General features: G+C 43.9%; 1 protein-coding gene across 1 annotated transcript in view; it reads right to left on the reverse strand.

Moving 5' to 3' along the window:
- Window positions 1–12,060: 12,060 nt before the first annotated feature.
- Window positions 12,061–13,766, reverse strand: part of SHROOM3 (shroom family member 3) — a 331,740-nt gene continuing 330,034 nt past the window's right edge. Inside the window, exon 13 of the mRNA XM_010838194.1 lies at window positions 12,061–13,055. Coding sequence (XP_010836496.1) covers window positions 12,687–13,055 — 369 coding nt within the window. The 3' untranslated portion in view covers window positions 12,061–12,686. The remainder of the gene's footprint in view (window positions 13,056–13,766) is intronic.

Below are 13,766 nucleotides of genomic sequence, written 5' to 3' on the forward strand. Positions count from 1 at the left end.
AGGCTCCTCCATCCATGGGATTTTCCAGGCAAGAGTACTGGAGTGGGGTGCCACTGCCTTCTCCACATCCACCTCACTAGAACTGATTCAAATGACTGAGGATTATTCCATTATATATGTATGTGTGTGTGTGTATATATATATATATATACCGCATCATTTTTATCCATTCATCTGTAAATGGACATCTAGGTTGCTTCCATGTCCTGGCTATTGTAAACAGTGCTGCAGTGAACATCAGGGTATGTGTGTCTTTTAGAACTGTGGCTTTCTCAGAGTGTATGCCCAGTGGTGGGATGGTTGGGTCATATGGTAGATTTATTCCTCGTTTTTAAGGGCTCTCCATGCTGTTCTCCATAATGTCTGTATCAGTTTACACTCACATCAGTAGTGTAGGAGGGTTCCCTTTTCTCCATACCTTCTCCAGCATTTATTGCTTGTGGATTTTTTGATGATGGCCATTCTGACTGATGTGAGGTGATACCTCACTGTGGTTCTGATTTGCATTTCTCTAGTAACTAGTAATGTTGAGCATCTTTTCATGTGTTTATTGGCCATCCATGTGTCTTTGGAGAAATGTCTGTTTAGGTCTTCTGCCTATTTTTTTGATTGGGCTGTTTGTTTTTCTGATATTGCACTGTATGAGCTGCTTATATATTTTGGAGGTTAATCCTTTGTCAGTTTTTTCATTTGCAATTATTTTCTCCCATTCTGAGGGCTGTCTTTTCATCTTGTTTTAAGGTATGTAAAGTCCCTCTTTCAGGGAAGACTAGGAGATGGGCATTTCTGTCTCTTCCCTTTGCACTGAGCCCGAGGGTGATAGCTGTTAAGAACTGTTTCTAGTTTACTACCGTCCTGTTGAGCCCATGAACAGACATCCTGCTGGCCACCAGAGCCAGCGTGGGATGTGTCCTCTGGGCAGCTGCCACGAAAGCCAAGATGCCAGGTGTGTGTACAACATCCTTTCTATGGAGACGCTGGTAGCCTGGAGCAGGGTAGAGGAAGAGCATGGAATGGTTCCCACTGGTCTCTGGAGATGATTGCGGTAGGCCCCCACATATGTTGGATTAGAAGCGTGACCCTCAAGCTACAACTTTTAAGATCTGCAAACAGGCCTCTTTCACAGAAAGATGGGGCTTTTCTGTCTGCTGTCTCTGTGCTGTGTCCTGGGTCAGATAGCTAGTGAGTCTGTGCAAGTGCTTTAAACACTCTTCTTCCTTCACTGTAGCCTTATGAGTCTTAGGGACAGGAAGCCCTGCTAGCTTTCAGAGGTAGGTACTTTGAGGGGCCATTTCTTAAGTGGAAGTCTTAAAAGTTGGGGCACAAGGTGTGTAATACAAATCCTTTACTCTTCATGGAGAAGCTAGGAGTTAGGAGTCCCCCACCCCCAGTTGTTGTCAACTACACCCTGGTGGAGTTTGGTGAGACGGTGTTTCAACCTCTCTTGCCTGTTTCAATGTGTGTGTGTCTAAGAGTTGCTCGGCTAGTTTGGGAATTGTTCTATGCGTAGCTGTAGATTCAGAGGGAGGAGGTAAATTAGGGAGATTCCTACGTTGCTGTTTTGAACTGGATTCTATTTTTAAAAATCTATTTGTTATAGCAGCTTGAGCTACATCCTAGCCATAATAAAAAATAATCCCTGGGAGTTTCTATCATTATGATCTCCAATAATTGTATGAAGGATAAAAACCAGTTACCTATTTTGTTGTCATTCACTGTTGTGTCAGACTCTTTGTGACCCCACGGACTGACTATAGCCCGCCAGGCTCCTCTGTCCAAGGGATTTCCCAGGCAAGAATACTGGAGTGGTTTGCCATTTCCTCCTCCAGGGGCTCTTCCCAGACCAGGGATCGAACCCACATCTGCTGCATTGGCAGGAGGATTCTTTACTACTGAGCCACCAAGGAAGCTCAGTTACCTATTTAATTAGTATCAAATAACTAATTTGCCATAATTTCTCACTTTTCCTCATCACTGTTTTTTAAACTGAGGTATAATTAACAATCAGTATTATGCATAGATCTTAGATGTTTAGTTGGAAGAATTTTGACAATTCCATATACCTGTATAACCACAACTCAAAGCAGTATACGGAATATATCTGTCATCTTGAAGGTTCTCTTTTGTTCAGCTTGAATACATCAACTTCTGTTCATCCCCAGGCAATCATTTTATCATTTCTACCATTACAGATTAGTTGTGCCCATTCTTGATAGTTTTGCCTGAATTTGATAGGAATGGAATCATATGTGTAATTTCTTTTGCTTAACATAATGTTTTCATCCACATGGTTACATGTATCAATATTCTTTTTTTTTTTTTAAGAAATGGATTGGTAATATTCTATCATATTAATATACTGCAGTTCGGTTGTCTGTACCTGTTGATGGAGGTTTGAATTGTTTCAGTTTTTTGATATTGTGATTCAAGCTGCTACAAACATCTTTTTTGTGGAGATATACTTTAATTTCTCTAGAGTAACTACCTAAAGGTAGAACTGCTAGATCATGGGGTAAATGCATATATATAATTTTTTTGTAAAGAACTACCAAACAGTTCTCTAAAGTAGGAAAAGAATGTGGAAGAACTCCATTTGCCCCCCCACTAACCTGATCTTAGTCATTTTAGTGAGTGGGCAATGGAATCTCATTGTGTTTTAAATGTCTGTTTCACTGAGAATTTGTAGATGTCCATCACCTTTCTGTGTGCTTATTGGTCATTCATATATCTTCTTTTGTGAAATGTCTCATTACTTCTTTTGCCACTTTTTTTGGAAATTTATTTTATTTAGTTATTTTTGCTATTCTGGATCTTCTTTGCTGCACTCAGGCTTTCTCTAGTTGCAGTGTGTGGGCTTCTCACTGAGGTGGCCTCTGTGTTGTGGAGCACAGGCTCTAGGGCATGTGGGCTTCCGTAGTTGTGGCTCCTGGGCTCTCTAGAGTCCTGGCTCAACAGTTGTGGTGCATGGGCTTAGTTGCTCTGTGGCATGTGGGATACTCCTGGACCAGGGCTCTAATCTGTGTCTCCTGCATTGGCAGGCGGATTCTTCACCACCGAGCCACCAGGGAAACACTGCCAAACTTTTAATTTGATATTGGGGTATAGCCAAATAACAATGTTGTGATAGTTTCAGGTAGACAGCAAAGGGACTCAGCCGTATGTATACATGTATCCATTCTCCCCCAAACTAACCTTTGCCAAGCTCTTTAAACTGGGTCATCTTTTTATTGCTGATTTGTATTCATGTGTTATGCATATTTGTATTTGTGCATGATGGACAGAAGTCCTTTTGTTAGCTACCTCCCAAGGATTTTTTAAAAATATGTATTGATTTTGCCATGCCAGGTCTTAGTTGTGGGGGATCTTGGATCTTCGCTGCAACATACAGGATCTTTAGTTGCGGCATGTGGGATCTACTTCCCTGACCAGTGATCGAACCTGGGCCCCCTGCCCTGGGAGCGGGGAGTCTTAGCCACTGGGCCACCAGGGAAGTTCCCCTCCCGCTGATTTCTGATCAATTCGATCTGAAGAGCTGTGGTTCTGCCTTTGTTGGTAGGCACATTATAGACCTTCTCAGCCATGCCAAAGCACGTATCCAGAATAATGGCACACATGCACACTTCCTGCTGTACTTCTCAAAGATGCTTTTCTCTTAGCTACCTGGGGAGGCACATTATTTAACCGCATCTTGAAATTATTTCCTTACTTATTCCTAAGCACATTATTCTTTAGTTAGCTTTTAACTGACATTTGCAAGATGGCCTTACAATTTGTTGTTCAACCCTGTTAATATATCACCTTCAAGTTTTACTGTTCAAAAACCAAGAAGTCTTTGGTAAGATTTGTAAATGGAAGATGTGAAGGATCTGCATCCTTACGGTAAAGAATACGTTTCTATTCAGGGTTTCAAACATGGATTAAAGTCATTATTCCTTAATTTGAGGAAAGTTTCCTCAGAGTATTAAATAATAATATCAAAACATGTCTAGTGATATAGTATTATTATGTTGGTGTAAATGTAATTGTGGTTTCAGACTGAATTTTAAATCATTATACTTAGGCTCAAACACATCTTTATTAAGCAAAATAGGAACCATTACAATCAACACATTTTTTGCCAATGAGAAATAAGTTGGTTTATTCTTGTAGCATAAAATTCTGTGCTTTGGGATTTGATGAACTCTTGGAAAGCATTTTCTGCTTCCTGCTGGTTGTAGAAGTGTTTTCCCTGCAAAAAGTTGTCAAGATGCTTGAAGAAGTGATGGTTGGTTGGCAAGAGGTCAGGTGAATATGGCTGATGAGGCAAAACTTCGTAGCCCAATTCGTTCAACTTTTGAAGCATTGGTTGTGTGATGTGTGGTCAGGCATTGTCATGGAGGATAATCGGACCCTTTCTATTGACCGATGCTGGCTGAAGATGTAGTTTTTGGTGCACCTCATCACTTTGCTGAGCATACTTCTCAGATGTAATGGTTTCACTGGGATTCAGAAAGCTGTAGTGGATCAGACTGGCAGCAGACCACCAAACAGTGACCATGACCATTTTTTGGTGCAAGTTTGGCTTTGGGAAGGGCTTTGGGGCTCCTTCTCAGTGCAATCACTGAGCTGGTCATCACCGGCTGTGGTATAAAATCCACTTTTTGTCACACGTCACAATCTGATTGAGAAATGGTTCCTTGTTGTTGCATAGAATAAGAGAAGATGACACTGAAAAATAACAATTTTTTTGATTTGCAGTCAGCTCATGAGGCACCCACTTATCAAGCTTTTTCACCTTTCCCATTTGCTTCAAATGCCGAACAACCATAGAATGGTTGACATTGAGTTCTTGGGCAACTTCTCTTATAGTTGTAAGAGGATCAGCTTTGATGATGGCTCTCAGTTGGTCATTGTCAACTTCAGATGGCCAGCCACTGTGCTCCTCATTTTCAAGGCTCTCGTCTCCTCTGCAAAACTTCTTACTGCACTGTACATTTGTTAGCAGTTCCTGGGCCAAATGCTTTGGTGATGTTGCAAGTGGTTTCCACTGCTTTAAGACCCATTTTGAACTCAAATAAGAAAATGGCTTGAATTTGCTTTTTGTCCAACATTTCCATTGTTGTTGTTCAGTCGCTCACTTGTGTCCGATTCTTTATGACCCCATGCACTGCAGCACGCCAGGCTTCCCTGTCTTTCACCATCTCCTGGAGTTTGCTCAAACTCATGTCCATTGAGTTGGTGATGCTATCCAACCATCTCATCCTCTGTCACTCACTTCTCCTGCCCTCAATCTTTCCCAGCATCGAGGTCTTTTCCAGTGACTCAGCTCTTTGCATCAGGTGGCCAGAGTAATGGAGCTTCAGCATCAGTGCTTCCAATGATTATTCAAGGTTTTTCCTTTAGGATTGACTGATTTGATATCCTTGTAGTCTGAGGGTCTCTCAAGAGTCTTCTCCAACACCACAGTTCGAAAGCATCAGTTCTTCAGATCTCAACCTTCTTTATGGTCCAGCTCTCACATCTGTACATGAATACTCTCACATCCATACATTTCCATAGTCTAAAATATATATAAAATAAACAGCAAGTAGTAAGTCATTAATAAAAAAAATGTAGAGTGAGAAATATACATTAAAATTATGTATAACATAATCACACTTAAGAATATATTCCAATATCAAATGGCAAATTTCAACAATGCAAAACCGCAGTTACTTTTGCACCAACCTAATAAACTGAGTTGATTATTGAAGTCATCATTATGCTTTTTGAGTAAATTTGGGAAATGTCTATTTACATCCTAAGCTGAAATTTACCTTCTGCCCACCTACCTGCACAGAATCCTAACCTTGGAAGGGATGTCAGACCATCTTCTTGCCTTTTAATAAACTGCTTCCAAATCATATCATACCAGGTAGACCTATATTTTATTTTTTTAATTGTCAGGGAAGAAGATTAAAGTTCTTAAGTTCTCAGTTCAGTGCCTATGAGTCCTCTTTGTTGGGTTGTTCCTTCCTATCCCCTCAGTGCCTGAAAAATAAAGCAAATTCCTATATTCTGTTCTCATTAGAGAAGGGAAACAGCTCTCACTCACTCTTATACATATTACAGATTTGGAAAGTCATCCTGTACCTGTCTCTCTCTTTTTGTATGCGCTTGAATGCAGTGAAAATTTTTTCCTAAACTGGAAAAAAGAAACTCATCCTTAACTTTACACTCAGGTCATCTTCCCTTCTAGCTCTTTACTCATTCACACTATCCTAAGTTACCCGCCGCCCCTCCCCCACCCCCCAAAAAAGAAAATTGGACTCATTCGGGAAATGAAAGAGCAGAGAGATGACAACTGTAGAGTGAGGTAGACAAATACAGAGAAAGAAAGGTATCCATGTGGAGACATATCTGGAGATGGACAGATTCACAGAGGTGTGCCGAGGCAGCAGGCACAGAACTTCTGCGCGAGCATGTTCAGTCATGTCTGACTCTTTATGACCCCGTGGACTGTAGCCCGCCGGGCTCCTCTGTCCATGGGATTCTCCAGCCAAGAATACTGGAATGAGTTGCCATTTCCTCCTCCAGGGGATCTTCCGACCCCGGGAGCGAACCCACGTCTCGCGTCTTCTGCATTGGCACATGGGTTCTTTACCAGCTGAGCCGCTGGGGAGGTGCCCCAAACGTAAACTAGTTCTCCAGGAACCAATACGTGCACAGCGCAGTCTCCGTGCAATGTGAGGATTTTAGAGATCTTCTAAACTTGATCCACAGTGCGTTCTTCATGACAGAACTTCCACATGCTCTTAAACAGGCCTCATTCTATCACTTTAGGTGTTTTGAGGAATATGAATGTGTGCCACACATTTAAAGTAAAGTGAGAAACTGCTTTCCTTTTGATACCTTCTTCAAAAGATAGGAATTGTCCATTGATGTTTTTTTATCATCAGAAGAATAGTTCTTACAGAAACAACAACTACACAATTCTATATGATACCAGAAGATAATGTTAGGGCAATGATCTAGAAGAATAAATCTGTACCAGTTACCAGTTATCAGTTTATCGCCTCTTAGCTTCACAGTCACCCTTTGCTCTGCGTCAGTGGGCGGTCACTTTAATCACCTTCACAGTGAGTGTGATGCTGGGCTTTCTCAGTAGAGGGCGCTAGAGGGCAGGCGAGGACTACCCTGATGTCTGGGCTGCTGCCTGGTGCAGGCGTGGCGAGGGTGTGAGGACATTTGATGGAGTTCGGCTCCATCCATGGGTCGCCTCAGTCTCAGCTCTGTGGTCTAGAAACTACACACCCTGAAGGATTTCTGCTTGCATCCATGTCCCAGAGGCATTCTGCCAGCACCCACCCCCAGACCCTGTGCAGATAACCTGACTCACAGGCCACTGAGCGGCCACCCGGCTTTGTAGACCCCCACTCCCTGTGCAAAGCTATGCTGTGGGTTGCCTCCTGCCTGCCCAGGGACTGCAAACTGACCTCTGTTCTGGGAAAACCAGCAAACTTCTCTGGTGTCAGTGGACTGAGTTCTCCAAGGAGCTCTGAATCCCAGCCTTTGTGAGGGAGGTGGCGGGGCTTTCCAAGTTTATCTTTCCTTGGTTACTCCTCCATAGCTCAAAGGTATTTTACAGAATTTTGTTATATTCAATAGACACTTGTTTATCAGAATTCAGTAATTTCTTAAACTTCCATGGGTAAAGCAATAGCAATACTGAGGTTTTAGAAAGAAATGCAGCTACTTTTCTACGCACAGAAGATTTGAGAATAATTTTTAGAATGACGTAAGGGATAAGGGAACTGGTTTCTTCATTCACAAATTTTTCTTACCTACTTTCGATTTTGCTTTTGAAATCGGGTGATGGCATCTTTTACTTCTCAAAGGAAATGAATATAGTTTTGTTTCATTAGCTTGACTGTCAGATTCAAGTCAAGAGAAATTTTAACTCATAGATAGTATGAAACTAGTTTCTGTGTAGAAAGGCCCCCTCATGTTTGATTTGCCTGGCCATGTCTTGCTGGAGATGGAGAAGTTATTTATGGCTGAAGTTCTTCCTTTTTCCTCCCAGCAGTAAGGTGAATAAAACTCATTTTGTTTCAAGAAAGGAAAATAATTCCAATCCAACAGAATAAAGCCAATAATATCATGGAAAATTAAAGGGAAAAGTTTGGAATCATGTTAAGAATAAAAAGCTTCCCTGGTGGCTCAGATGGTAAAGAATACTGGAGTGGGTTGCCATGCCCTTCTCCAGGGGATCTTCCTGACCCAGGGATCGAACCTGGGTTACCTGAGTTACAGGCAGATTCTTTACCACCCTTATGAAAGTGAAGAAGAACTAAAGAGCCTCTTGATGAAAGTAAAAGAGGAGAGTGAAAAAGTTGGCTTTAAAGCTCAACATTCAGAAAACTAAGATCATGGCATCTGGTCCCATCACTTAATGGCAAATAGATGAGTAAACAGTGGAAACATGGCGATTTTATTTTTCTGGGCTCCAAAATCACTGCAGATGGTGACTGCAGCCATGAAGTTAAAAGATGCTTACTCCTTGGAAGGAAAGTTATGACCAACCTAGATAGCATATTAAAAAGCAGAGACATTACTTTGCCAACAAAGGTCCATCTAGTCAAGGCTATGGTTTTTCCAGTGGTCATGTATGGATATGAGAGTTGGACTGTGAAGAAAGCTGAGCGCTGAAGAATTGATGCTTTTGAACTGCGGTGTTGGAGAAGACTCTTGAGAGTCCCTTGGACTGCTGGGAAATCCAACCAGTCCACCCTAAGGGAGATCAGTCCTGGGTGTTCATTGGAAGGACTGATGTTGAAGCTGAAACTCCAATACTTTGGCCACCTGATGCAAAGAGCTGACTCATTTGAAAAGACCCTGATGCTGAGAAAGATTGAGGGCAGGAGGAGAAGCGGACAACGGAGGATGAGATGGTTGGATAGCATCACCGACTCAATGGACAGGAGTTTGGGTAAACTTCAGGAGTTGGTGATGGACAGGGAGGCCTGGTGTGCTGCGGTTCATTGGGTCGCAAAGAGTTGGACACGACTGAGCGACTGAACTGAACTGAGTGACTAACACTTGAGTGAAGAATAAAAAGCCAGCATTTTTTAAGGTCTCCAGAAAAAAAGCCCAATATCTTAATAAAACATGCCGGATTAAGCTGTATGTGTGCTAAGTCGCTTCAGTCATGTCTGACTCTTTGAGACCCCATAGACTGTAGCCTGCCAGGTTCCTCTGTCCATGGGATTCTCCAGGCAAGAATACTCGAATGGGTTGTCACGCCCTCCCTCAGGGAATCTTTCCGACCCAAGGATCGAACCTGCATCTCCTGCATCTCCTGCATTGCAGGCAGATTCCTCACCACTGAGCCACCAGGAAAGATCCCAAATAAGGTAGAAATCATATTAGGAATGACTGTGATCTACCTTTTAAACTCAGAAGTGACTCTGGATCAGATAGTAATAATAGAGTAATAGGAAAACTGGGATGTCCCAGGCTGGTTTCTGCTTTATATGCCCCAAAGAACCTCGGTTAAGCCCTCATTCCTCACCTGAATATACTCTTGGGAGCTGACCCAAACTGGCTAATGTTCAAGTCTGAAAACTAGTTGCACAAAACAAAACCTAAAATGATCCCCTGGAGCAAAAGAAAAAAAAATATTTGGTTTCGACAGTGCCTCTGGGAGGAACTCCAGACACTTTCACTACGGACCCTCCCTGCATTCTTTGGGGTTAAGCAGCCACCACAAGAAGCAAAACAGCATGAGAAAAGGCTGAGTCAGATGACATGTAGCAACAAGCCCAGGCACTCCTCCAAGGGCCCAGCAAGTCGGAGGCCTCCCAGTGTTGTCCTTTCTTGGAACTTTGAAGGCTTCTTGAGTTACCAGCAGCAAGGCCATCCTTGCTTCTCATGAGATTTACTCTCTCTGAAAGGATCGCATCCACAGGGACAATTATTGATTGAACGAACATTCCTGATGATGTCACTTGTGTCCTGAGATCTTGACCAACAACTTGCTCGTGGTTGCTGTGCTCATGATTTTGGCTGAGGATACTCTTTGGAGGGAAAATGTGGCTTCTACTATAGATGATTGTTTTTTAGTAGTGGGGAAAGAATGTGAAATAGGAAAGGGATGAAGAATAGGCTGATTTTCTAGTTAAAGTTAATAATGAAACATGTATTAGAGATTCCCTCTCATCACAGCAGAGGTCAAGTCCTGTTATAAATAGCACATCCACTTGCAAATTAATTTCATAGTCCCACTTGGTTCCTCACTCCTCTCACATCACAGAACAACATTTCAGTGGAGCAAAAGAAGGGATACCATCCTCAGAGTGTCAGCACTTTTGGGTGCTTGGGGTGCCCTAAAGCATCACCTGCTGTTCTTCTCTGGGGGTCACTTACTTTGACATGTATCAGTTAGAGAAGTGATGAAAAAAACGGAATGTGTACAATGTTCCCAAATGCTTAAGGAGAATTTAGAAGAGTGCAGGGGACTTCCCTGGTGGCTCAATGATAGGCCCCTGCCAGTGGGGGAGACGTAAGTTTGATCATTGGTCCAGGAGGCTCTCACATGCCGCAGTGCAGCCGGGCCTGTGCACCTCAACTACTGAGCCTGTGCTCTAGTCCTAGAGCTCCTACTACGGAAGCCCTCATGCCCTAGAACCTGTGCTCCACAACAAGAGAAGGCCTCTCACCGCTGTGAGAAGCCTGGATGCTGCAGATTGCTGCGACTAGAGAAAAGCCTGCACCAGCAGTGAAGACTTAGCACAACCAAAAATAATAAATAATGAAATTGGGAATTTAAAAGTGATGGGAATTGGGAACCCCAACCCCGAATCCCCTGGGGAATTTCACTAATAGCTGCTGGAGATACTTGCTGGTTACCTTTAATCTGCTTTGACCTCAAGACATCACCAAGTGTCACCGAGACACCCCGATTGGTTAACTACCAGCTGGAGTTGCTCTCAGGCTCCTGTGTTGGCCTAATTCTGATGAAAGGTCAGTAAGAGGCACTGTTTTTTACTTCAAAATGACCACACAGTATGGCTGTTGCATGCTGTCCCCGGCTCTACTAATTTCCTGGGAGTCTGGAGCCTTGAGATGCGAGAGAAGCTTTTGAAAACATTCCTGGGAAAGCAAGGTACAGTCTTGTAATGCAGTTTGACAGTGTAAAACCCCCAAAGAATGTAGCAGTGGTTTTGCGATGGTTCACAAGAAGTCTGTGGGTGGCCTATTGATTCTAAGTTCATCAAAATACATCTGTGTCAGGGACCAAAACTACATTTTTGAAGTGCTTAACCAGAAATTTTTCATTAATTAAACTGTACCAAGATATTCTATGAATTTTACTCTCCCAGTTCTCTAGGACTGGCTGCTATCGTACTTGTAGCCCAGATCAGCACAGGTGGCCCCCAGCTGAGGATTCAACTTGAAAGCACAGCTAGGGATGTACCACCTGCTGCGTGCATCAGGCTGTTGCCATCTCCAGCAGCTGACGACACAGCCGGGTCCCTGGCCCATCACCCCCGTCCATCCTTCAGTCTATCTTAACAGGCTTACAGCTTGGGCTCACGAGGGTCCTCTCAGATGTTGCTATTGAAGCAGAATAGTGCAAAATCCATCTCCAGAGTTTAGGGAGGGGATTTTTCATAAGTGTGGTTGATGAGTTTGACATTTCAGGAGAAGAAACTTTTGTGAAAAGCATGGTTAAAACAGCCTGCTACTGCATCTCACTAAATAAGCTGGATTTAGCTCAAATCTCATAGCGGGACAGCAGAAACTCAGTTTTGAATTGACTTGAGTTCCAGTTTCCTTGTCAACAGGTTGGAGTGTTGGCCTCATCAGTGGACTTTAGCTTTGTCTCTGCCCCAGGGATAAAGACCAGCAGCACTAGGGAAGGCTGTGATGACCGTGGTGCACAAAGCCTTCCTGGGAAGGAGTGTGGTGTTCCGCTTGTTGCAGGGGTAAAGTGGTGAGCTGCCAGCAGTGGCGGCTGGGACTTTTCCATACTCAGTTTAAAACAAGCGCTGAAGCTCAACTCACATGTCAGGTAAGAAAAAAAGTCTCCATACTCAAGGTGACTGTCTTTGGAATTCTTGGTTTCATTAAGGTTCTCACAAAATACAAAGCTCAAACATAACTGTCTACATCCACCACAGAACAGAATCAAGTAAGTGGTTAGCACACAATGATCTTTTTCATTTTTAAAAATATAAATAACAGTGTTCAAGGTTGGACAATTTTATCCCGTGTGTGTGTTTCTCTGTAAGGCGTTATGTCGCAGGCCCTTCACTGATAAGTACGCCGTACTTGTCGTCAGGAAGCACTGCCCACAGGCAGGGAAGGCCACTGTGGATGCGGTCCTGAGGGTGACACCCACGGATCCGTGTTGCCTCGGCCTGTGAAAACTAAGCGATCAATCAGACACCCTCCGATCAGTTCTCACAGTTTCATTAATTTTCTTTCTACTACAAAGTAACAATAGAAAGGGGGTCACCTCCCAGTGGCATGCAAGCTCTCGGGAGATCAATCATGAAGGGCAAGAAGAAGGACAGGCTTTTTCCTGGATGGAATTTTTTCCTTTTATCCAGAAAAAAACCCCCAATAACCCACAGAGCTTAATGGGTGGCTTGTACTGAAACATTTTTCAGATTAAATAGTGTTGAGAGAAGGGGTAGTCTTTTGGGTGGGTACTGGAGAAGAGGTTAAAGTGGGGAGGTCACCGCTGGGAAAACACCACTGCCAGTCCAGCCCCCCACGGGAGTCACATCGCCGGCGAGGCCTGGGGGCAGAGCCAGGGCCCCCGCCTTGGGCACGAAGTCCGAGGGAAGGCTCTCTAGCAGGCACTTGACCTGCTCCTGGCCCAGCTTGATCTTGTCATCCAGCTCTCGCTGCTCGATGAGGAGTGTCGACTTCATTTTCACGAAATGCCGGTAATCTTGGAGCTGCTCTTCGGAGAGGTAATTGGCCAGGATGTCCAGCACCACGCGCTCCCTCCGATCCACGTTCTCCTTGAGCTCCCGGGCGTCCTCGTGCTGAGCAGACAGGACCTTCCTCTTCTCGTTGAGTGAGCTCTGCCAGGGCGAGATGAGTGGGTCAGCAGAGGGCCAGTTTTGGGGGGGAAAGAGAGCCACACTGCCTGTAGAGAGATTTTTTTACAGGACGGGACAATATCTAAGATGCTATTTCAACTGTCACTCTTAAATAGGGAGGCGCAAGTGTTTTGAACATCAGCTTATTACCCTTATGGTGCTTATGTATGGTCCAGCTTTAATTAGACAGGCATTACATTCAACTGGCGGGGGTAATGGCTTTACTTTAGGCTTCTAGTCTTAAAAGGACAATCAGGATTCCACTTGTAGGGGGTCCTTAAGAGTAGTCAAAGTCCTAACGGCATGAAGTAGGACGGTGATTGCCAGGGCCTGGGGGGTGGGGAGAGTGGAGGACTTGTTTCAATGGGTACAGAGTTTTGTGAGATGAAAAAAATTCTGGAGATCTGTTGCACAGCAATGTAAATATACTTAACACTACTGAACTGTACAGCTACAAATGGTTAAGACAGCAAATTTTATACGTGGTGGGGATGGTTTAGTCGCTAAGTCGTGTCCAAGTGAGCCCATGGGAGGTAGCAACCCAGGTTCCTCTGTCCATGGATTCTCCAGGCAGGAATACTGGAGTGGGTTGCCATTTCCTCCTCCAGGGGATCTTCCCGACCCAGGGACTGAACCCTCACCCCCTGCACTGGCAGGCGGATTCTTTACCACTGAGCCACCAGGGAAGCCTAG

The sequence above is a fragment of the Bison bison genome, unplaced genomic scaffold, assembly GCF_000754665.1.
Source record: "Bison bison bison isolate TAMUID 2011002044 unplaced genomic scaffold, Bison_UMD1.0 scf7180017864092, whole genome shotgun sequence".
Classification (NCBI taxonomy): domain Eukaryota; kingdom Metazoa; phylum Chordata; class Mammalia; order Artiodactyla; family Bovidae; genus Bison; species Bison bison.